At 34.4% G+C, this 25,855-nt stretch overlaps 3 protein-coding genes across 4 annotated transcripts; 2 read left to right on the forward strand and 1 right to left on the reverse strand.

The window, feature by feature from the left end:
• Window positions 1-865: 865 nt before the first annotated feature.
• LOC125073053 (facilitated trehalose transporter Tret1-like) lies at window positions 866-10,201 on the forward strand. Its single transcript, XM_047683735.1, has 11 exons — window positions 866-1,012; window positions 3,142-3,294; window positions 3,699-3,901; window positions 4,741-4,927; window positions 5,625-5,789; window positions 5,944-6,080; window positions 6,718-6,810; window positions 7,457-7,568; window positions 8,659-8,773; window positions 9,725-9,880; window positions 10,106-10,201. Exons 1-11 carry the CDS (start codon window positions 949-951, stop codon window positions 10,134-10,136), a joined length of 1,416 nt encoding a protein of 471 aa, XP_047539691.1. The 5' UTR covers window positions 866-948; the 3' UTR covers window positions 10,137-10,201.
• A 711-nt stretch (window positions 10,202-10,912) lies between these two features.
• Window positions 10,913-22,572, reverse strand: LOC125073062 (coatomer subunit alpha). 2 transcript variants are annotated; one of them, XM_047683747.1, is made up of 21 exons: window positions 22,230-22,572; window positions 21,923-22,039; window positions 21,168-21,404; window positions 20,809-20,946; window positions 20,292-20,455; window positions 19,315-19,452; window positions 19,022-19,105; window positions 18,682-18,874; window positions 18,166-18,318; window positions 17,376-17,596; window positions 16,682-16,819; window positions 15,861-15,964; window positions 15,185-15,351; window positions 14,601-14,798; window positions 14,053-14,234; window positions 13,596-13,731; window positions 13,340-13,439; window positions 12,940-13,072; window positions 12,223-12,398; window positions 11,685-11,900; window positions 10,913-11,443 (listed from the first exon to the last, which is right to left on the reverse strand). In XM_047683747.1, exons 1-21 carry the CDS (start codon window positions 22,455-22,457, stop codon window positions 10,980-10,982), a joined length of 3,687 nt encoding a protein of 1,228 aa, XP_047539703.1. In that variant the 5' UTR covers window positions 22,458-22,572; the 3' UTR covers window positions 10,913-10,979. The 2 variants fall into 2 exon arrangements, with proteins under 2 accessions (XP_047539703.1, XP_047539702.1); XM_047683746.1 differs by having other exon boundaries at window positions 21,162-21,404.
• Window positions 22,573-23,062: 490 nt separating this feature from the next.
• Window positions 23,063-24,454, forward strand: LOC125073121 (exosome complex component CSL4). The gene is made up of 3 exons (XM_047683826.1): window positions 23,063-23,341; window positions 23,775-24,023; window positions 24,196-24,454. Exons 1-3 carry the CDS (start codon window positions 23,180-23,182, stop codon window positions 24,448-24,450), a joined length of 666 nt encoding a protein of 221 aa, XP_047539782.1. The 5' UTR covers window positions 23,063-23,179; the 3' UTR covers window positions 24,451-24,454.
• Window positions 24,455-25,855: the final 1,401 nt, after the last annotated feature.

A 25,855-nucleotide genomic window follows, 5' to 3' on the forward strand; every position in this document is an offset into this window, starting at 1 on the left:
ATTCTAACTGCAGCAATTTGGACCCATTGCACAACGATGCACATTCTTATGGAAAATACTTGAAGCCGCTTTTTGAAAATGGAAACTCTATTCTTCAATGTAAAAGCATTCGACAAAGTTTTGTATATCAGCCTTATTTACAAACTATAACAACTAAGACTGCTATACTGGCTCGTGCTCATCATTCGAGACTACTTGTCATCCTATCGTCCACTCGTTCCATACACACCGGAATTCCTTAAGATTCAGCTCCCCTACAGTATGTCCTTTACATGAATGATATACTCCGACAGATACACTGAGTAAAGTGAGCTATATTCATAGACACACAGCACTGACATCACAGCCAATGTAGACTCCAATTCGCAACCGACTATTGGCAATTGGCTTAGGATATAGAGGATCGAAACTAATCCCGGGAAATTCACCTCATACGACATATTTTGCGCTTCAATGTTCCCTTTTTTTTGAATACGTCAACAACACGATAACAAAAAGAATTAAACGCTTATATGGATTTTCATAAACACAAAAATCATTTCATTTATTCCCAATCGCTTCGGCTTAATCCTTTCAAAGATTTTCTTCGATTACCTAGTTTTTTATACTACCTAACTTTTACAGTTCCAAATTTAGCTGTTTTCTGTATTCGAAACAAATTTAAATATAAAAACTTTTCTTCGTATTTTAATGGCTTTTAATTCTAGCATCTTAATTGCCAATTATTTTTTCGTAGTACTATTTGTACTTTTCGCTATTTTTTTTTCTTAAACAATTACAAATATACGGTAAAAAATGTGAATGGAACTGGTAAAGGAAACTTAAAGCTAAGAATTACTCGTCCAGATTTAATCGCAATGGCTGACTAAGTGCACGTCTAGTGTTAGTGTTTGATTGAATTATTAAAAATTTAGTGTTCGACTTACGTTTTAAGTGAACTTTTGGGTGATGTTTGATATATTTTTAAAAGACATCAAATTAAAATGGCGTCAATATTTATATGCGTCATTAGGTAAAAATATTATTTATTTGTTTTTTAAATATTATATTTTTTATACTTACTAAAATGTTTTATATATTATAACTTGTCAACCCTTATTACTGCCAGACGAGTAAAGCAAATTTTATAAAAACTAGTACTATCTAATAAGTAAACCTCTGATTAATAGGAATAACCTGTAATAGCTTTGATATCTTAAAATTATACGTAGACACTCGGCGGAAAGAGAAAAACAATCTAAAAATTATATCATTTAATGATTATATTTATACAAATAAAACACACATAAAAAAACGAAAAAGAATTTTATTATTTTATTATTATTTTTATAATTTAAAAAATGCGTACACCGTAAAAAAAAAAATCTTAAGCATTTGTTATAAATTGCACGTCTATAATAGTAAACTATTTAATATTTTACGTAAACATAAAAAAGCGATCGTAATCACTTATCAAACAAGTCCAAAATATTTAATTCATTTTATCTCAGGAATAATTATTTTAAACGAAATAACGAACAGAGAGATTCAACGCAAATATTTTTAAAAATCGTTTTTATTAACTGTTATTTGTAATTCAATTTTCCTTCAAACCGGAAACCAGCAATAATTAATGGTGAAAATCATACTGACATAAAAAATCGATGTGATGCTGATTAAAAAATGCATATGTATAAATAATAAAACTCGATAGAAATATACACCAAAGGAACGAACACGGACAAACATACGTGGAAATCAACGCTAATATTATAAACGCGAAAGTAACTCTGTCTGTCTGTCTGTCTGTTGCCTTTCACGACCTACCACTCAACCAAATTTGATATGATGCAAGGTTGAATTCCAAGGAAGGACATTAGGGTGAATACTTTTTTAAGCCTAATGCCCCTAACCCCTACAACGTGAACGAAGCCGCGCGGGACAACAAGTTTGTTTAAAAAAACATTTTAAGTGATTCCGTGTCTCCTAAATGTCCAAAATAGTCACTTGCATTATTTTAGACATACTTACATATAACAAGTTTTTCTACGTTTACGAAGTTTCATTATTGCTTGGAAGAAATTGTACAGAAGGTCTCACGTTTTTATGATAAGGTGGTTTTTTTCCACAATTAGTGTATATAATGACCCAATTTGTTTTTTGTGTGATTTGAATTACGATTGTGACTAATAAAGTTTATGAAAAGCCTCACACTATACAAATTAGCTTCACAATTATATAATAAAAAATGTTGTTGTTGTATAGAAACTACACCTTATTAAAAAATATTATAGAAAAACCCGGCCAAGTGCGAGTCGTGGTTGGGCACGAAGGGTACCAATACTAAGTATAAAAACGACAATAAATAAACGGTATAAAAAAATTCATGTCTGTTGTATGGGGGATTCACTTTAATATTCATTTTATTCTGTTTTTATAGCCGCTTTAACAAAAAATAATAAAATAAACGCATTATTTCAAAAAAAATCTAGTGTCTAACTAGCACGGTTCATAAGATACAGCCTGGTGACAGACGGACTGGCGGAGGGACTGACGGACAGCGGAGTCTTAGTAATAACGTCCCGTTTTACCCTTTGGAAACGGAACCCTAAAAATGTTCAGAAGTAATCTGCAAAAGATATAGAATAAATAGGAATAAATATACAAGGCACTTAACTTTTATTAACTACGCCGTCATTATCAAGTATTAATCATCGGTATTAATTTATTCATACGTGAACTGTAGATTAAATCCGATCACAGTAACGATAGAAATAAAATCCTTTATAAAATTATTGCTCATATATTGTTGCGAGCCGTTTAACTAATTCCGAAAACTATAATGTTTTTTAATATATCTTGATATTCTAAAAAGATCGATTACAGAACACATAAAAGACAATTTTAGAAAATAAAATCTTATTTTCTAAAATTAAATCTTATTTAAAAATAAAATCTTATTTTCTACATTACTAAATTACTCCTCGAAGGAAATCTTCTTTATTTTGTTAATATTATGAATACGATCATTATTTTGACTCGTCTTTGTCTTTATTTCACGCAACAACAAAGCATCGCTCGAACATATTTTTCATGATGGAGAGTAGTTTATATCCTGAAATACAGTCTTGAAGAGTATAATAAAATATCATTGTTTTATAGCCAGCTATGGCAGTCTCTGTACTGGGATGTCCATGGGATGGACATCGCCAGCCTTGCCGCAGCTCCGCTCTAACAACTCCCCCTTACCACGAGAACCTACGTTACAGCAGGAATCATGGATAGGATCGTTACTTGTTCTTGGAGGATTGCTTGGTAAGCACATTTTCTCATTCTGTAGCTATTAAAGTTTCCACTCCATAATATTTCTGATTTGTGGTCCTATCGATTAAAATACTATTTGGAATATATCATATTAGTAAAATGTAGTAAAATAGTCTATGTTTAAACCTCATTGAATTCGATTATAAGTATTTAATATGTATTTTTTGACAGGACACCAGAAAGATATGTGTGTGTGTGTGCGTGTGTGTTAATAGTAACTAACCAAGACTATGAAAACTATAAATCTACCTATTATAACTGAAATGTTGAAAACTTTTTTTATTATTTATAATTAATTCATTGTTTTATACTTAATTATCTGCAAAATATAAACAATAAGGCATAAGCTGTGTTAATAAATTACGGTTTAAGTTAATTTGTCCCGAACATTCCAGGACCCCTAATCACAGTTCCTCTATTAAACCGAATCGGGCGAAGATGGATCATCATGGGTTCAAACATTCCTCTACTCCTCGGCTGGTTGCTCGCTGGTGTGGCAACTGATTTGCCTACTATTTACGCCGCTCGTATTATGTGGGGTTGCGCGACTGGCATGCAGTTTGCAACGGTGCCATTATATATTGGGGAGATAGCTGAAGTAAGTATCTAACTATGTTACACCGAGACCGTGTTAAGTTACCATCTGTTATTCTTATACGGCTTTAATACAATCATTCCTAAGCGGATTTTTAGTAAAACATTTATCTCTTACGACAATCGTAAGAAGAAGATATATATCATTGTTTAATTAATGATCCTCTAAGCAAAAACGTTTAGATTAAAATAAAAGTACAATTTTGAGTAATGTTTGGCCTAAAGTGGATTAGGACTTACTGGCAAATATAAAAATGGGAATTATTTATGATATAAAATTGCCAAAAACATTTACTAAACATATGCTACTAATAAAGAGGTGAGGTGTTATTTTTCGTTTGCTTAGGTAAATATAAATAATTAATATTGAGAGACTCAAATAAAACCAGTTTTCGACGACTGGTAGTTTTTTTGTATATCAGAAAAATCTTACGATTCGGTCGCCTGATTTTTATTACTTTTAATTGTTACCTAATCTGCATATTTGCATAATACATTATGAAGAAATACGTACTTATAATTGAAACCAGTCTTTAAGACCATAAGTAAAAAATTTGGAAAAATTATCACAACAAGACTCTAGGAAACTAATTCTGTTTACGTCGTGTATGAAAATTGGGCTTGGTAGATACTTTAAAGAAACGTTTTTAGTATATATTAATAATAAGTAATCGATCGCTTAGATTTGACATTGTCAAATCGATTTCTTCTTAGTTATCTGCCAAAATATACCTTACTCTTATTTTTAGTAATCATGTTAGTAAAACTAACATGATTACTAAAAATATGTCATTAAAATACATACACTATGCGTCGATATTCACTAACTTATATTTTTTAAAGGACAAGATTCGTGGTTCCTTAAGCTCATTGTTCTTGCTCTTCATCAACGTTGGATTCCTCCTGGCATATGCCATCGGCCCATTCTCCACGTACTGGGGCCTCACAGCTACTGGCGGTATACTGTCACTGTTCTATATCCCATGTACTTGGATCATCCCAGAGACTCCGTTCTTCTCAGTTTATAAAGGTGAGAATAAAATTCGTTTTTATATCATCGCAACATATAATTTATAACAATTGGAAGAGTGAGAAACCTTGGTGAGAAATCCTGTATGTCCTTCGTGTAATCTATGATATATGTGAATGTGTTTGCTGTTTTTGTGCGTGGTCGTCCATCAACCAAAATTAAGAGGAAAGCTGCAGTCAGACAATTATTAGCTTTCCCTAAACCGAAAATAATATTGATGATTATTATAATAATATATTTTTCGAATTTATAAAAGGGCCATATTGATGTCATTTAAGTATGATATTTTGTTTTTTGTAAGCCCGTCTGATAACCACTATCTCATCAACAATTCTGCTGATAAGCAACTACAATACAAAGTACCCATGTCCTGAGTTTGTGAAAGCGAGTGAACCAGTCTAACAGGCTCTAAGGACATAAATTCTACACGTAGTAGACGGCGATTTATCAAATTCTTTCATATTTTGAAAATGATTAATAATTCATACAATACAATTTTTTATGGGCAGTGGTTTTCAATTGAGATTATGTCTGTCTTTTTGCTCTATAGATTTATAAAAATTATGTCGTCGTTAACCTATCGTCATTTATAGCTAGACTACTCCCAAAACTACCGGCTCTCTACCTTCCTAACGGTCTAACCGCCTCCTTCAATTCATATTTTTATAAAAACGATCACAGAGAATAAATTTCACAGGTAGAATCGAAGAAGCATCTCAAGTTTTACAAGACCTAAGAGGGACATCGAAGGATGCTGTTCAAGCAGAATTGGAAGGATTACAAGCAATCATCGCGAGGGAGTTCAAAGTTGAACCCAGCGTGAAAGACTTGTGGGCTACCAGAGGAAATTTAAAAGCATTGGGTAAAACTAAAAATATTTCAAAATTTTAATTTTTTTTGTTTAAATGTTTTTAGCTTGTTTTTAATGGAGGAAGATTTAACTAAATGTTTCAACGGCGTAGAAGATAGATTGTAATTAAATAAATTAAATTATTAATAATTATATATTTTTTTAGGTATTTGCGTTTTCCTAGCGATGTTACTGCAACTGTCGGGAATCGATGTTTTACTTTTCTATATGGAAGAACTTCTTATAAAAGTAGGCACAAAAATTTCGCCATCTGATGGAACCATAATAATGGGAGTTGTTCAGGTAAATGATTTACTAAGTACTCACTTTTTAATTTAATGCTGAAACAATAAGCCCCAATGATAAATTTTGGTCACGTCGACTTATGTCAAAGATACGATAATTAAAAAGAGAATCGAAGATTCAATTAAATCAAGTCATTATAAAACTTTTTTAGGAAATCTAAACAATAGATGTATTTTCATAAGATTGTTTGATTCATCCTCAAATGGTTATACGAAGTTTTAATACTATAAGTATTTACTGATTACAGTGTACCTTGGTAGTCTGGTTGAGTTAAAATCCCTCGTCAGGTCGATAAAAAATAATTAGAGATATGTGTCAGGAAATTAGTTTTTACTTTCTAGCAGTTCTACATTCTCAAAAACCACATATATCCTGTAGGCATCCCGCTTGATCTGTTCACGTTAGATTACCGTCCAATCTTACGATGAGAGGGGCAAAAAGTACAACTGTATTTCTCACTGACACACTTGTGCACCATGATATCTAAAATTATCCACCTTGAAATCTTTCAGAAAGAGGACATTACAATTTATGGAGTTTCACAGGATTTTATTTTTGACCCTTCGCATATTTAGTATTTATGATTTGACGCGATTGAAAATTCTTAATATAATATTGTTGTTTCTTTAACCAGGTTGTTACAAGTTTCATTACACCTCTAGTAGTGGATCGACTCGGAAGGAAGCTTCTCATGTGGACAACATCGCTTGGTCTAACGATATTTCTGGTAAATCCCAATACACCTAAAACGATGATTTAATTAAAACTAGTTTCGTGTGGTCGAAATGTTACCATTGTTATCGATATTTTTAACAAAAACCGTTCGAACACATGTACAGTACAGTACAATAAGTAAAAAAAAATAGATTTTCCAGAAATGTTGATCATTCCTCATATAAACAATACGCCACCAAACTTGGGAACTAAGGTGTTCTGTCCCTGTAGTTACACTGGCTTACTCACCCTTACAACTGCAACAAAACAATACTAAGTGTTACAGACAGGGCCAAATAAATAAATTATTATAGATAACAGAGTAAACAAGTAAGTTACAAGTAAAATAAAAATGAAAGCCCATAAATGTCTCTGGACACCGGTCTCTTCTCCTCTCATAAAGAATTAGAGGTTATTCTACTATAACGGGTTGTTGGACGAGTATAACGAAATTTCTCCCAACAGACGTTTTCTCCGCGATGTTTTCCTTCATCCCCTGAAAACAAGATAAATTTAACCACTAATAAACTCATGAAGGTATTCGTGATTGCTTTTACCCCTCACGACTTTAACAATAAAAAAATATTGACTAGTATGTCACACTTAATGTACACAGTATATATTCTATTCATGTTATAACAAATTAGCTGTTTTTTTAGGGAATTATAGGTATCTACGCGTTACTAGACTCACATTACCACTACAACGTCGAGTCCTGGGCGTTCCTGCCTCTGTTGTGCCTCATTGTGTATATGATATTATTTACTCTCGGTAAGTAAATATAACGTACTGATTTTTACCCAAAATACTTCATAATATATATAATCCAACCAAGAGAAGACAAACGCCAAATAAACGACATTTGACATCAAATTGACGCGTATCATTGGTCGAGAGCTAGATTAATTATAATGTACATCTGCTATCAGAACTTTGTAAGTAAACCTAAGTAAGTGAATTATTATAGTTAATTGGAATAGTGTTGTAAAAAGTAAAATATATATGTCACAAACAGTTGGTAGCGCAAAATAAAGCTGAGCCATTAGCAAATCAAATGGAAACGTAAATCTAAGGTTTGTTTATCTTCATTCCTTTTTTGATTGAAATGGGCAAAAAAAATCAACAAGAAACTAAGATTGAAATATAAGAAAATATACAATTAAATTTAAAAGGCGGACTTGTTATGCATGAACTTTTTACAAGACCAGAAATTCAGGCAATAATTATTATAAAAACAATAATATCATATTTATAAAAATGTATTACATTGATAAAAAAATTATCAAACAAAAAATTATATAAACTTAGGTATAAAATTCATTTCTAAGAAAAATGTTATGTTCAGTAAAAAAAATTTAAAAAATCGCATTCAATAGTCACTTACCAAGAACTTTGTTTCTGTATTTGCATTAAAATATAATAATTAGACTTTTAAATTACTTTGAAATAATAGCTTTAAAAATACTTTATCACGGTAACATTTGATCGGGATTTACTTTTAACTTAATGTATGTGACTTTTATATTACCTAACTAAATCACGACTTATGAGAATATATTCGGAATAATGTGTAGCGCCCTTATTTCCCCTGTGTAATAAAAAAAAAATAAATACGAGCATATCATTAATAATGGAAGCACCATTACGAAATTCAGCTAGTGTAGTCACCACGACTCATTGCTATGATACTTTTTTTTAAGGAATTATTATTAACAATGCTATTTAATACCAAATGCCTTATGCCATTATGCCTTAACGCTTATGTTGGTAGAACCGATAATAGTTTAAGGGTCAGGATTAAACAAAACAAGCATTATTTTTTTATATGGAAGTTTTCATAAAATCCATGTTATCATTGCAGGTGTTGGTCCAGTACCATGGATCTTGGTAGCAGAAATGTTCCCCGTTAGAACCAAGTGTCTCGCCAGCGGTATAGCCTCCTTCATGTGCTGGCTGGCTGGCTTTATATGGACCAGGTATTTATCAGTAATCAGGCTTATTTCTGGATCTGTTACCTTAATTATTTTGGCGTTTCATGAAAAAATCACAACAAAAAGTACCGAAGTCTGTCGCACTCGAAATGCTTATTATAATCTTTCAATAACGTTCAAAGAAAAAATAGTATAACCTTATCTTAAGTTATTTAGTCACATAATCATATCTCTTTGTTGCCGTTATAATTTGACGCCCTGACAAATTGTGTGAACAAGAGAAAATTTAGTGATTTTTTGTTAACACACACAAACACATTTGGATCTCTCATTCATTACTACCACCCGTCAATGCTTAGGGTTACAAAACATAAACATGTCCCGACGTCGACGGCGTCCTTAGCTGAGATCGAAACTCACAGAAGGCACTATTAGGACGCGCGTATTTTGTGCCCTTGAGTGGGCTACCAATATACCACTTAAGTATTTTAAGACTTGCCCCCGGCCGGTGACGCTGTCTATTAAATTAATTCAATAAAATCACTTTTGAATCGTCATGATATAGTGTAGAATAAATGTAAAACTACCACCAGTTCGGAATGTAGTCGATTCTTCTCGGTAGTGTCTACACTCTACCGAGCAGAATCGGCAAGAAACTGAGTAGTTAATCATTTCCACTATTTTAATTACAGATTATGTCAATAAAGAATAATTAGATTTATACACCTACATCCTGCTTAGAAATCAATAAATACTAAGTCCACGCTATTTTATCATTAATCGAATCTTCTATGAGTATATTGCCTTAATTACCTGTTTTTTGACATGAATATTAAATTTGTTAAAAAGCCAAGTTTAAAATAACTCTGGAATTATCAGCTTGTAAACACACGGCTTGGACATTATGATATCTCCTGAGCGATGGTAATTCTTTAAAATTGGCAAAAGAAAATTATTTATACTCATCTCATTGTTTTGTTCTAAATTTCATCACAGGTTCTTCCGTGACGTGGCGGCGTCCTACGGCATTTACACTGCCTTCTGGATATTAGCCGTGTGCTGCGGGTTTGGCTTCATTTTCTCCGTCAGTCCACTGTTGCCGGAGACTAAAGGGAAAACCTTCGATGAAATCCAAGACATGCTCAATAATAGGTAACGGGATCTTTGCATATTTTGTTTGAAGAACTCATCGAGACTGCCAAGCTGGTAATTATTAACTTATTAGCAGATTATGGCTCGAACCCCGAATCAGGCTTATAAAAAAATATAAGGTTTTTCAAATGATTCTTATGAACGAATATATCCTCATGGATTTACAGTATATTAATGAAATGATAATTATAACATATACTGTAAATTTTCTTTAATTATTTTCAGAACAAAGCAACCGAACCCGGAACCAGTTTAACGTGGGAATTATATAGAAGATTTATATTTTGTTTATAATTTATTGTAACGAATAAAAAAATATAATTGTTAAAAATGCCATTTCATTTAAATAGATCATAATTAATTTATATGAAAAACCATCGCCGTTTGACTAACCACTTCATAGTGAAAAAAATTTCATAGACATTGACACATTTACATTTGTCCATGAAGGTTTTTTTTGAGAAATAGTTCTCGACCGCGACTTCGCTCCCGTTTTAGGGGTTGGTCGTCAGTTTTAGGCATAAAAAACTATACCTGCCTATGTCTTTCCTTGGAGTTCAAGCTTGCTTCGTACCAAATTTCATCAAATTCAGTTCAGTTAGTTGGTCGTGAAAGAAAAACAGAGTGAGAGAGACAGACATAGTTACTTTCGCGTTTATAATACGTTCAATCTATGCTAATATATATAGGGTTTTGGTAATTCGACGTATTCCCGTTAGGTTAGGTTAGGTAAGCGATAATTTTAACTCCCATTTTTGAGTTATCAAGTTTTTAGCTTTTTTCAAAATAAATTAAAACTTCAAAAAATTATTTAAAAAAAAGTAACACTGTAAGTTTTGTACTTGTTCAACATATATAATTTTGTTCAAGTAGCTCTTAAAAAATTAAAAAAATTGACATTTTACTAGAACACAATAATGAAAACTTATTCATAATGTTTATCCTACCGATTAGCGGTAAAAACTCGGATACTGATTCGGATTTTAATGAAAATCGGATACTTTTTTCATTAAAAGGAAACAAAGTGGGCGATATAATAATATTAATTTTATTTAACATAAGTCTTATACAATATATTATTCAATAATACATATACAAATTATCTCTGGAACTGCAAGGGACAGATTCTTAGTCCCAATACATCTTTACCAATCTCCGCCACCCCACACACGGGGCACAACTTCCCTTTATGTTCTGGCATAAAGCTGGCACCACACAGGGAGCACTTCTCTTCTGGCTTTCCTCTATAAATGGGCTTATAACTTAATCCGCAAATGTTGAAGGGGTTGTGTTCGTCATACAAAAGCTGATGTTCATCTGTCGGTGTTTTCTCGCAAGCTTGTAGGATTTTCCTCGCTTGCTGCGCCACTTCCGGTCGCGGCCCGAGTTCCAGGAGCCTCCTGGCGAAGGACGCAGCCGTTCTGAAGTTTTTGAGTTTAAAGAACATGTTGAGAGCTGTTCTAAGAGTCAGGATCTGGTGGACGGGTTGCAACTTGCAATGAGTGAAGTAGGCGGCCATTTCACATGTTCGTTTCTGTTCGTCGAGGGTATTTTTTGGCATCGCTGTTAACAAAAATTAAAACAATTTTTAAACTCTTTTAGTCATTATTAAAACACAGTGGTGCAAAGCCACTGCCATTTATAATTAGTCAATTTGCATTAAGTTGGGAAAATTATAAAAAAAATGATTACTTTTAACAATGTAAATAATTAATTTAACAATTTAAAAACACTTTTGCAGACATTGAATTGAGGCCTTAATGCTTATAATTGCTAGCAACTTGACGGTTTGTATACAAAATACCTTTCCTAGCTGTCTCCATCTGCAGTCCCAGCAGGTAGTCTCTGCAGATGGCTAATAACTGCATCGCTTCAGCCAGCTCCTGCTTGGTTTCCAGCTGTAGCAGCGGTACGACGCGCACTAAGCGCTGCAGTCGCTCGATCGCTTCCGTAAACTTGCCGCTGGTGGTCAGCTGGTAGCACTGCTGCAGCTGGGCTACCAAGTCGTTCAGCTTCACAGCTATAAATATATGCGATATCACATTTATTACACAAAGATAATATAATTTTAAGTATCGAAATGTGTCTCAATATCTGTAGAAATATAGATATATCGTCTTGCTCGATATAAAGAAGTAAATTAAAAAACTACTGTAACTTCTCAAAATAACATTTCAATTAAAAACGCAACATTAACTTTGCTCTCAAATTAGACATTGAGTTTTATCCAACCGCGCTCAAAAAAGTTTCGCTTTCAAATTATCGTTTATATCGTCTGAACTTTGGAGTTCGTTTAATGATTTATTATATTAGTAAGGCAGCAGCAGCGGGCGGGCACTCACTGAGCACGGGCAGCAGGTCCCGGCCGCTGGCCTCCTTCCAGTTGCGGTGCAGGTGCGCGGCGAGCGGCGCCACGAGCGGCAGCGCGCCGAACTGCAGGCGCGCGCGCGCGAACATGCTCAGGAACGTGTCCGCGTACGGCGCGAACTGCACGATGCCCACCTGCTCGTTCAGCAGTCTGCGGCGAACGATTTTTTTACTCAAGGGGATTACGAATTAGTCTTGCGAGTTCGGTACCTATTATCTCAATATTACATAAACTAATTTACAAGATTCATAGTTTGTAGATTTTGAGGTTTGAAAATTTTATTAGTTGACAATTTATGTACAACGTACAATTGTTCTGATTTATTTTTAATTTAATATTTATAACAGCGTCAATATAAATAGGCTATGTTGACCACTTACCATCAGGTGGCATATTTGCGCGTCCGCCTAACTTTATCATAAAAAAAATAAGACACTCGATTGGAACGAAGTTGTTTTCGCTGTGTATTCAGTACGAAATTAGACAAAGTAAAATAACCCAATTGACAAGAAATATAATTGTTGTTTAAAATCCCGATTGTTATATAAAATCGTATGTAGTAAAAAGAGACAGAAAGAAAAAGAGAGAGAGGGAAAGGTCGGTTCTCTACCAGAGGCCGCATAAAAAAGATCATTCCAAAAAATATCGTGACGTGGGGTGTAAGATGGCAGGGAGGTAACATCGAGCCCACCTGCAGGCGATCTCGAACTGTCCGGTGGCCACGTAGTCGTGCGCCGTGCGCAGCTTGGCGCCCAGCGCCGCGCCCTGCCCGCGCGTCGGCGCCACGAAGTACTCCGCCGACTCCTCGCCGCCGTCGATGTCCGCTGGGACGAGCAATACTTACAATTACGTACGAACGTATCTCAATGTATATTAAAAAAAATATAAATGCGAACGTAACTATGTCTGTCTGTGTGTCTATAGTTAATACGGGAACGTATCGTAACCGTTATAAATTAGTAGAACTGGTCACAAGTTTACATTCCCTACGTTTTCTTTTTAAAATATCAAATAAATAACATGTAAATTTATTTGTGTATATATTATATGCCACACAAAAAAGTATGCAACAAGTACGAAATGTAACTAACGTTGAACTGGAGCCAATTCTTCGGGCAACTCTAGATCCTCGTCTCCGACGTCCCAGCCGCCATCGTCACATGCATCCTCCATGACTTCTTCAGGCTCTTCCTGTAAAATATTATACAGAGTTTAATAAATATACCGAACAAGAAAACCAGGTTTTGCCGAACACTTCAACCATCTACTGGTACGTACAAACCCGTTAAAGAAGATTATTTGCACAAGTTGGGTGCTGTGCTCCCCCCCCCCCCGGCGTGTACTCACCACGTCCCCCTGCAGCTCGTCGTCGTCCCCCCAGGCGCCGCCCGCCTCGAGCGGCTCGTCCGTGGCGGCGGCGGCCACTCCGCTCACGCCGGCCTCGCCTGCCGCACGCGCCGCTCCGGCCACTTCGAAGAAACTCCTGGAATATATGAATGAACGTATTAAAAAACAACATCACATAACAAACAGAATATAGACCAACCTATGTGACAAAATTATAAAAATAAATGGTCTTTAAGTAATTGATACGTTCAAAAGTATATTGAAAATGAGTTCCTGTGCTGTATTACACCAAGTAACCAACTGTGTAAATCAAGTAAACCTAATCAAGTAGGTTACTTAGTACTATGTTGGGTACCAGGTAAAGGTAATACTTTGTACTATATAAAAGAATTTATAACACATTCAATAAATAATATAATAACGTAAGAAAAGTCCTAAGATGAGTAAGGGTACATACTTAGAAACAGCCAGCAAGGGCCAGTTTGGCTGAGCCTTCTGTACAGGTAGAGGTGGCATCAAGAACACTGCATCTGGGTTTGCTTCTGGGACTGGCAAGTTAGCTGCTTCTAGAGCCGCCTTAAGCTGCTCCGCTTCCTCTAACTGCTTGTGATTGATAGCAGTGAGGTAAGCTAGTGATAGCTGCAAGAAATTATTAATTTTAGATAAATTTTACATAAAAATGTTTGATATGGTTGAGCAGCTAATCAAAGTAATTTTAAGTATATTTTAAAAAAATATGTAATTATTATTGGATATTTCATTTACAGAGGATTCAACCGACACATACTTTTCGTAGCAATGTTTTCCTTTACCCCTGTGCACATGAATTCCAAATTCAATGCACAATTTCAGTGATGCTTGCCCATGATGAACCTTGTCATGATGTTACCTTCAGTTAAGATTTGACTTTTCTAAACACTGTGCTCCCTAGGCTCTAAATATTAATAACTTATTGATTCTTAAGAATAGTGAAACTCTACCAAATATCAGCAAAGCCAGACTCACCTGCCCAGCATTTTTCAACAGTCTGATCCTCTCAGTGACGTCACCCAATAGTAAAGCACCTTGGAATTGGGAAGACACGTCCTTCCTTATCTCGGCAATTTTCATCATCTTGCGTAATTTGTCCAAGTTTCCGGTGATCAAATACAGGAATGAGAGCTTATCGAAGTTCTTGGTACGTTGGTAACACATTTCTACAATCTGTTGAAGATAAAAAAAAAAAACAATGAATTTGGAATCTAGAATGATTTTTATCAATTTTACTAATATAGTTTCACTTTAACTTTTTATCGTCATAGTAATCGTTGTATATGATGAGTTTTAAATTTTAATATACTTTACTCAAAGAGTCTCCTATGAGCACTTTTGTATTATCATTTAAAAGGTAAGTTCAACTTAAAGCTATAATCGCTTCAGATTATCAAAAATAACCGTCAAGAAAGTCAGATCAGCCTACTTTTCATAATAGTACACAATTAAATTTCTCTCTCATACAAATAAAATCCTAAATTAAAATCAACACATACAAACTCCGAACGATTTTATCATCAAGCAATATATGGATATAATTTTGTATCGCGGCCGACCTGGTGGTTGCCGGTGGCGAGCGCGGCCTGCGCCAGCTGGTCCCAGGCGTCGGGCTCGTCCAGGCTCTTGGCGGCCTCCAGCGCCACCTCGATGTTCCCGCACTGCAGCGCCAGCGACAGCCGCGTCCGCGCGTCCTTCACGAAGTGCAGCGCCACCTCCGGGTACCCTGCGGGTGTTGGTACGTGTATTATCTGACTGAATCTCGAGGGCGACTAGCCGATTACGACATATAACATTAATGTAAATTTATTAATGTAAATTTCCTACAGCTGGACTAAGGCCTTCTCTCCCTTTGAGGAGAAGGTTTTGGAGCATATTCCCCTACGCTGCTCCAATGCGGGTTGGTGGATACACATTATAATCCGTTGGGACGACAAAATAATTAAGTTCGAGCTTTCCGAGGTATACACAGGGAATTTGCACACACTTTCAACTTCTAGACTTCATACTGTTGCTGAAAATTTTTGGATGGAAAATTTCAATAACTTTTTATCGGCACGACCTGGGGTTTGTGGCCACTAGGCCAACGAGGCTGTCAAGGGAGGCATATAAGTAGCCGCTTTTGTCAAAGCAATTTTTATTAATATTTACTTACCTATAATACATAAAGCCTAGAAAAAAATGAGGTATAAAGAGATATTAAGAAGTAGTTAGTAAGAGCGAAGAGATAGTAACCTTTCTCCTGCAGATAGGCGATGATGCTCTGCCCCACGAGCTTGGCGGTGCGCACCATGTGCAGCACCTGGTCGTACTGCCGCGTCACCAGCGCCAACTTGAACCTGCCCGACACACATTGCGTTCAATTTTCTTGTGTGAATTAATTCTAACAATAAATAATTCTAATAATAACCAAGGACACCAAGGACCATCCAATTTACTTGGTGGTAGTGCTTTGTGCGAGCTCCGGGTAGGTATAGCCCACTCATCATATATTTTACAGCCAAGAAGCAATACTTTCTGTTTTAGTGTTATGGTTAGAAGGATGAGAGAGCCAGTGTAATACAGACACAAGGGATATAATAACTTAGTTCCCAAGGTCGTGACGAAAAGGAGATTTAAAGAATGATTAAACTTTATTTCAGCACCAATGTCTATGGGCTGTGGCGATCAGTTGGATCATTTGGACGTCCGCCTACATATTTCATTGAAAATTTTCAAATAATAAAAACAATTAACTAACGAAAACTTCAGAAAAATGTCTATACCTAAATCTATACTAATAATATTTATGTGAAAGTAACTCTCTCTGTCTGTCTGTCTGTCGCTCTTTCACTTCCAAACTACCGTACCAAATTTTATGTAATTTGGTATGACACAAGCTAGAACTCTAAGGGACGACATAAGCTTTTTTATCCGTAACAGCTGACGAGCATCTCCTAAAACGCGAGCGAAGCCGCGGACGACAGCTAGTGTTATACATATCAGAAGAAATCCGTGTGTTTGGCGCAGAAACGAACCCATCTCATAGTGGTTTTATAATATTACTAAAGTTGTACCTATACTCCGTGGGGTCGATATTGAGCACCTTGGGCCTCGCCTCTCGGTCCAGACACACGACCCTGGCGCCGGTCTCGTTGGCGATCACCTTCACTGCGTACACGGGTACGTCCAGGGTGCGGATGATACCGTAGTCACTGCAGATAGTTTTATACAAATAAATCAAAACATAACAACATTTCAGATCACGTCAAAACTGCGTCACTAGTATTCAAACTTGTCTCCCGGCATATCACAACCCAAAGAGTCAACCAATTAACTCTTACCTGAGTCTTTATATAAATGTCTACAATTAGATGATTTTAATATAACTATTGATTATACAAAGACAAAACAGCTAAGTAACACTTTTCCCCTTTTTGTCAAAAACTATTTCTTTTTTTGTTGTTAGCAATTGACAAGCTTGAGTGTTATTATTAAAGAGATGTAGTAAAAATAAAAGTAAAAACATTTCTATTATTATTTGATATTTAAAACTTCAAGTAATGACTTTGGTCGAATTTCGACCATAACTATACTTTTTTTTTTTTAGTTCAGATAACTTAGTCAAATTTCAGGTTAATTTTTTATTTTTCTTGCCTGTTAGTTTCTTTCTCTGTATATATTAATTTGATTAATGTTGTTTTTTTTTGGTTACGTGGTATTTATTTCGGAATGCTGTCAATAGTAATAAATGATATTTAAACCACGTACCCATCTTTGCAGCAATACTTGATATGGTTGGCCGTCGTATAAATGAACACCGGTTGAGGTGTGGAATCGTCGAAGGCCCCCGACTTTACTCGGGCCCCCTCCGTGATGGAACAGAGCTGCTCCAGTTTCTTCGTGCATATTGTGACGGTGTGCTTGCCGAGGAGGGCCACGAGAGACATGTCCGCGTTCCAAATAGCGTAGCGACATTTGGATACTTTCACCTGATGAAAGATACAGAGGACATATGATAGCCAGAAGTAAATATTCATAACATAAACATTCATAGTAGTGTTGTGTTCCGGTTTGAAGATTAAGTGCGACAGTGCAAATACAAGGGACGTAAGATCTTAGTTTCCAAAGTTGGTGGCGCGGTATAAAGAATGGGTAATTTTTTTATTTATATCAAACGTAGGCAAACGGCTTAATGCCTAAACATCGTTGTGGAATATATTAAAATTTATTACGGCGCCAATGTCTATTATGGTAGGGTATTAGTGACCACTTACTATAAGGTAGCTCATTTTCTAGTTAGCCTGCTTATATTATATAAATATATAAACCTAGCTTTATAGAAAAGCTGTCTGACTTTACGACGTCCGCCTGTACTCTTTCTGATCGTATCGGATTTACCGTCCCTTCGGAATATGAGAGTGAGCAGAAAGCACCTGTGTTTGCACTCACACACTTGTACACTATTATATGTCCCATACAAATGGCTGAGATTGACCCTTGAGTATGGTAATCGTGACCACAGTTCCATCACCATTATTATAAATAAGGTGGTACTAACGCTGGCCACGGTGCGCTTCTGCTGCACGTCCAGCAGCTGCACGGCGTCCGGCTCGCGCAGAAGCAGCATACCGGTGCCGGCGTACATGATCTCCTCGCAGGTCGGCGTCGCTATCTTCTTTGACACCTCGTTCTTTAGGTTCTTTATCACGAGCTGGAAGCATCATATCATTTCAACCTGACGAGTTTTTTAAGAGTTAAGGGCTCCCACTACCTCTGTAATGTCTAATTAATTTTAATTTCTTTTTTTTTAATAATATAAGTGGAACTGTATGATTTTTTTTTCTTTACCACATATAAATTAAACGATCATAGTAGACAACTTATAAATTTATATTAGAACAATATTTTCATCTTATCTATCCAATAGTACGCTTACATAAAATAATCATCAATACCGTGATGTCATAGGAGTCGCTCACGCCTTTTATTAAATTTAAGAAATGGATAATTTGCACCAAATAACTTATTGGTACTTCGTCAGTTTTTGACCAGGAATAGAGATATAGGGACGGACCTGGTTGTTCCGCTCGAGCGCGGCGAAGCGGTTGCGCGCGACCCAGACGGCGGAGGCGGCGTGTCCGCGCAGCGGCTCGGTCGGCGCGGCGGGCTCGGCTCCGTCCCGCGGCGCGGCGTACAGCTCGTACGAGCTGCTGTCTCCCGCGCGCCACGACACCAGCACGCACCACTCCGCGTGGTTCAGCGACATACTACAACGAAAAAAATAATTATTATTTATATATTCATACAAAATCCTCTTAACTAGATGGAAATGATTTTATATTCAATTGAAAAGTTTGACCCGCACACACTAACAGATGAAGTTGATTAAATTTTGTAAAAATTAATATTAATACCTGTATGGTTGATGCCGACCGCCGCCTTTGATTTGCATAACTGGAGCGTCTCTGTTCGTAGACATGTCCAACTTGCGCAGTTGTCTAAAAACAAGCAAGAATGTTGAATCCTCACATTGATATTATAGTGGACAAGTGTGGATTTAAGTATTTCGTCAATTTAACAATCTTATGGTACCGAAATCCGAAACAAACAAAAAGATATCAGAAGAATCTTTTTTGTCCTATCCAGTATTCGAACACGGAACCGTACAATACAACAATAATAATTGCAAAAAGTTTTCATGACATACCTGTCCTTTATATAAAAGAGCATATTATTATGTAACGCATATGCTGGTCGTTCACGTTGCAGCTTGAACAGGATCATACCAGCATCGTGACCAGCGGCAAACAAGTTCAAGGTAGGATGCGAAGAGAGCACCCAGTAACTGAAATAAAGGAATAGTTTATGTACTTTTTCTGTAGCGGATACCTTCTATCACAATTAATAAATAGATCAACGGAAATGTGTACTAGATAGTACTACATGACAGATGTCTTGCGAATCCTAATTCAGCATTAGAGAAAACTATGTATAATATAAATATACAAGCATATTATAAACTAGACAGTAATATTATAATTACTACAAAGATATAAATATTTGTAACTGTGACGGTGTATTAGAGATTTTATAAAGAAAAAAACTTAATAATAGAATATCTACGACAAACTAATAAGATAAATTAAGTATGCGGCTTTTACATTGTTTAACTGTAAGTATTATTAAGGGTGTTCAGTACCATATATATTAAGTAAGTTAAAGCTCAATATTCCAACTCCATTTTAATCTGAAAAAAATATCTAGAGTATTTTTACCTGATTGAGAAAAGAACATCCAAACTTACAAACATTCACGTAATAAATAATGATAGCAGGACACATATTGAATGTTAAAAATATTCATAATTAATCAAATATGCAATTGCAGAGCAAGTTCAATGAGCTTTTCATATAACTCTGAACTAATAACTCCATTAACATCAACTCATAGCGTATTTGATATTTACTTTCGATTTTGATAATATTTTTAAAAAATCTAAATAGCTCAAAGTCAGAGTAACTAAGTTTACATCCATCTTAATGATCATTGATAGGTTTCACAGATACTCTATCTGGCTGTTGGGGGTTTTTCAATATGTCATCTCAATAGGATTGTTTTATTTTTATTTTGTTTATTATATTTCAATCCATTTAATTGTACTTATGATGACGTAGATGTTCTCACCGTTCGTGTTCTCTTCGGAATGTGTGCAAGCATGTGCGTTTAGTCATGTCCCATACTCTGATCGACTTGTCCTCGCTGTTAGATAGGATAAGTTCGTGTCTCGCGTGGAACAGCGCACAAGAGACGTTGTTGTAGTGTCCTCGACATGTGTCCACTTCCCATGCCTAAAATAAGAGATTAAAACAAAAAAATTATATGTAAAATAATAAAATATGAATTACATTGTGAGATGCAATTCTAGCAGTCTTCATTTAATAGCAGCATCACATTCATCACCCATATAAAATGCTGTTTCTGTGCAGCGTGGGTCATAGTGAATACATATACCTTAACTTAGATGTCATATATAAAATTTTCAAATCAGACTTGTACAACTTTTAATAAAAGAACTTTCATACAAGCTCTTTAACAAACCTTATATATTAATACAGATTAAACAATTTAAAAAAAATATTTTAAAATATCACATAGTCATATAATATTGAATATTTGTATATAATAAAATAAAAATCCTTACCTTAGCATCATTCATACGCCAAAGCTTCACTTGACGGTCATCAGCAGCAGAAACAATCAGTGGTAATGTGGGGTGGAAGGAAGCCCAATTAACACCACGGTCATGACCTTCCAAAACATGTTTTACGACAGCATCCGCCTGTAAATAAAATGAAAATTCTTTGCATTTATCAGCTATTTGTCTAAATACCACAAATTTTGGATGCAATGTATTCTAATAAATAAAAAAATTGCTTGCAATAAACAGCCAACCGAAACTATAATCTACTTCATGCATACAATTAAAGATGCTATTGATATGATTATGCAAAATTATAAAATAAGCAAAAATAATAAAAACGCATGCCTAATTACCATTACCTGTCCGAACAAGTCTGTCGCTTGTGGGTTCCTCAAGTGTTCGGCTAACCCAGATGGTCCAGGGGCAACACTCTTCTTCCTTAACCCTGAGAAGTCCCAAACCCTAACTGATTGGTCCAAAGATGCAGATACAAGTAGATCTTCTGTTGGATGGAACTGAGCACACATCACATAGTGATTGTGGCCTGTTAGCACACTGATGCACTGTCTCGACTGCCAGTTCCATATTCTTATTGTCTGTTTGAAAAAACATTATAGTGAATACAGATGAACATTTTATTTTACTTTAATTATTACTTTATTTAATTGATAATTTTTAATTTAACTTTAAATCTCAAAGAATTCAGTAAGCATAATAAAGAAGGGTTTCTTTATTAATAAAAGACATTAATATATTTGAAAAGAGAACAGTACACAAATTATATATTACTTCTAGTTTTTTTTATTTTTATGAGGCAGACAAGCATTAGGCCATCCCCTTACATCACTAATGTGCCTCAGACACTAAGATATTATTTCCCTTGTGCCTGTCTCACTTATCCTTTTAATTGGAATACAACAATACTTAGTGTTGCTGTTTGGCAGTAGAATATGTAATGAATGGCAAAAAGTTCTACTACTAAGTAAAAAGAGTTGAATTTGTTATTAAATTAGGTACCTACAACAATATTACTATGCTCTATCAATATTTGAGCTATTCTGCTTTCACTCATGCATATGCTTCCTTTTCATATTTAAAATAATTAATTATTTACCTGATCATCAGATGCACTTAATATCCAAGGGTATTCATGGTGGAAGGATGTTGTTCGGATGTAGTCCAAATGTCCAAGCAATGTAAAAAGACATCTTCTTTGCTTATAATTCCATACCTGTAATGAAACATATTGTTATTATTACTGAAAGAAATTTAACTTTGAGTGCTTTATAATATTATCTAATAAGTTAATAGATTTTTGACTTGAAAATGATCTGGTATGGACATTATTATAAACCATTGCAACATAAAACAAGCAATCATAATCATGATAAGGAATTAGGTTGATTCTAGGTTTTGCTTACCTTTATCTTATAATCGTCTCCACCAGAAACGAACAATGGCTGTTGTATGTGGAAACATATACCGCGTACTGGACCGTCGTGTTCATCAAACTTCTCCAATAATGTACACATACGATAATCCCACAGCTGAATCACCCCATTGTGGAGACTCGCTAAAACCCATGGTCTCTTCGCGTGAAACGATATACCCTTCACTCTCGCTGACTTTGTTTCAAATTTCGTCAGCATTTCTAACGATTATTCACTTTAATTATTTGTATTACCACTATAATTCTATTTTAAACGAAACTAAACGCAAAGACCCAAAGAACATCGACATTTCAAATGTCAAACCGGCTGACGTGACACGTCTATGCTAGTGATGTTGTCGAAGCAGACTTATAACATCATTTCTAAAAAGCGGATTGTTGCATAGTAGCATTTTCAAGTGATGAAATAACTGCTTATAAAACTAAACTGCAGTTTTTAGGAAAGAATTTTTAACAGTTCAATCAAAACTAAACAACTTTAATTCATTTTAATTCAATTAAACAGAGATTTACTAATAATGCATGACAATAGAATAAATATTGTTAAAACTAATAATACAATATTTACTTCTTACTTGTATTTTCAAACGTTATGTTAAATTAAGCTTTATAGTTTTGTCATTAAGTTGTCTGATATATTTTTTAAAGTTTAATAAATTAAGTCCTAACTTTATATTTATTTCAGTTAAGATAGTAGTTTCTTTCTGTGGTTATGTCAATGTCATTATTAATATCAACAACTCAACAAGTGTGAACTGTTAAGTTTATTTATTGAGTACAGAGATAATAATTTATATTGGCAAAAGTATTTCAATGTAATATATATTGATAAACTATATTCATCAAAATTATTTTAATTACCTGCTTAATATAGTGTAACTATACTATTTTATTTTATAAACATAACCTATAAAATACAAAATGAGTAGAGACGAGGAGATTGGAAAAATATGTATACCCGGGATGCGATTAAGTCCATCAAATAACGATAATATCTCTGGACCGGGAACTTACGAACTGAAAGGCTATATTTATGCATCATTAGCAGGAGTACTTAAAATGGAACAAGATGCGAAAACAAAGGTAATCCTTAATAACCTTTTTTTAATATATATTTATAACAACTAATAAAACCCAGTGAATACATTAACTGTATAATACCCAGTGAATCAATTAACTGTATAATATCCAATTTCATTTTACTTTTAAAGTTCAGGTAACTACTTTGTTTAAAACACCATTTTTTGCAAATCACCTACTACCTACCTATTTTCTTATGATTGGAATAAGCTATAGAATTGAATTGAACATTGCTGTTCAATGTATTCATGGGTTATATTTCCAGATCCTGTTTATTTCTAAATTGTATAGATGCAGCCTTTACTGTTTAGTGGATTAAAAAAAAATATTACCTATAATTTGGATGTCATTCTGTTATATGTATACCTGGTAGTATATAATAATAAAGAGCTTTTATTTAGCAATATATAAATTTTTACACTATTTTTTTTTTCAGGCCAACAAAGTAACTGTTGTAAGTTCTAGAACACCTAGTGTACTGCCAATGACTGGTGATATAGTCACAGCAAAAGTAACAGTTGTAAACTCTAGACAAGTACAGTGCATAATTCTTTGTGTTGGACCATTTGTCCTTGCAAGGCCCTACAAAGGTATTCTGAAGAAAGAAGATATTAAATTCACAGATAAAGATAGAATAGACCCATATAAATGTTTTAGACCTGGGGATGTTATATTGGCAAGAGTTGTATCCTTTACCATACAGTTGACCTTTTTTTTTTAAATATTTATTATTTTATTGTGGAAATCTCGTGTTTTAATCTTTAACATACTGTAATAAGCACGATATTTGTTTGAAAAATGAAAATATTTTAATTAGAATGAATGTACACTTAAAATTTCCTTAAAATTGAATACAGCTACCAATGACTGAGATCCACTGGTATCATCTTTCAACTGCTGAAAATGAACTTGGAGTTGTGATAGCCACAGCAGAAGGTTCACCGCAAGGAGTAAGCATGGTGCCTATCAGCTGGTCCGAAATGCAATGCCCCAAAACTCTTATAAAGGAGCCGAGAAAAGTTGCAAGAGTTATACCTGAAAATATAAATGAATCATTATTTCCAATTGATAATAATAAAAATAAACTAGAAAAAAATGGTTTTCAGGAATAAAAATACAAACAATAATAAAAGAATATATTTCAAAAATATGTTATTTTACTTATTTATTCCTTGACTGTTCTGTAGTTGTGGTAGTACAGACAAAGGTACATGAATCTGTCAAAACAAAGTGCCTATAAACATGGTTGACATGGTAATAATAATCATAATTTATTTACACATAAAAATAGAAATATGCTTAAAGTGTACTATAAGACTAATTTAATTGAGGAAGTTCATTACATGAGCCATTACACTACATTTGTGAGTAACAAATATGTTATTAAAAATTAACTTCATCTAGTAGTTTATATAGCAAATACGATATATGTTTGCATTAAAGGCAATAATATCACTTGTCACAGAAACTATCAAATCTTATCATTCACTTGTAAAATAGAATTGTTCTTCGTAAAAATTTTATATAACAAAACTCTTTTAAATATATCATGGAGTTCCGCAGGGTCGAGTACTGGGCCCATAGCATAGGGCCCAGTACTCGACCCTGCGGAACTCCATGTGACGCTTGATAAATACGAACTAAGGTATTTAACACTAGAGTTCATAGTTGATGTCCAGTTAAATAGGTTTTAAAAAGTTCCAATATGATTTATATTGAAAAGAATATACAATGTCAAATGCCTCAGCCAGATACATTTACAATTATATAAATTTCTAAACAATGTTAGGTTACAAGTATATACTGCATCAGCCATCGACATACTACGACGAAATTTAAATTACTATTGTGTTATTATTTTTCATCTTTCCATAGCTGATCTAGTGTTTGAATGGCATTCTAGAATTTTAGACAATGAATGATGCTACATTCATTGTCTAAATACTAATGTTATAAATGCGAAAATAACTTTGTCTGATACCTCTTTACGCTTAGACCGCTAAACTAATTTAGATGTAATTTGGTATGTTGACTGTTTGAGTTCCGGGGAAAGACATAGGCTACTTTTTTTTATTTAACCCCTCGAATTCAATTTGGTTGAAGTTTGTGTATAAAGTTCACACGGGTTTAAATTATTCATTTTATCTCTATAACCACCCTTCTTATATTACAAATATCGTTAAAACTTCTTGAAAAACTATCTAGCGTAGATAACATTATGCATTAAAATTCCCTGTATTCTGTAGTGTGGTAATAAGTTATATATTAACTGATAATAAGATAAATGTGGTCGTGATTATATTATTTTTCATAAATTTCCTTTGTTTTAAAATTATATTTAATCTTTGATATATTAAGTCTATATTGAACATTGAAATAAAAATAAAAAAACCTTAAAGATAAATTGTTGAAAAACTATAAGTTTTAACGGTAATAATAATTTTACACGAGATCTTGACCTCCTTTTTATTTTTTTACTTCTTTTGGTAATGCATTTTTAGCTCGCAATTCTCAATG

The sequence above is a fragment of the Vanessa atalanta genome, chromosome 23 (assembly GCF_905147765.1).
Source record: "Vanessa atalanta chromosome 23, ilVanAtal1.2, whole genome shotgun sequence".
Lineage (NCBI taxonomy): Eukaryota > Metazoa > Arthropoda > Insecta > Lepidoptera > Nymphalidae > Vanessa > Vanessa atalanta.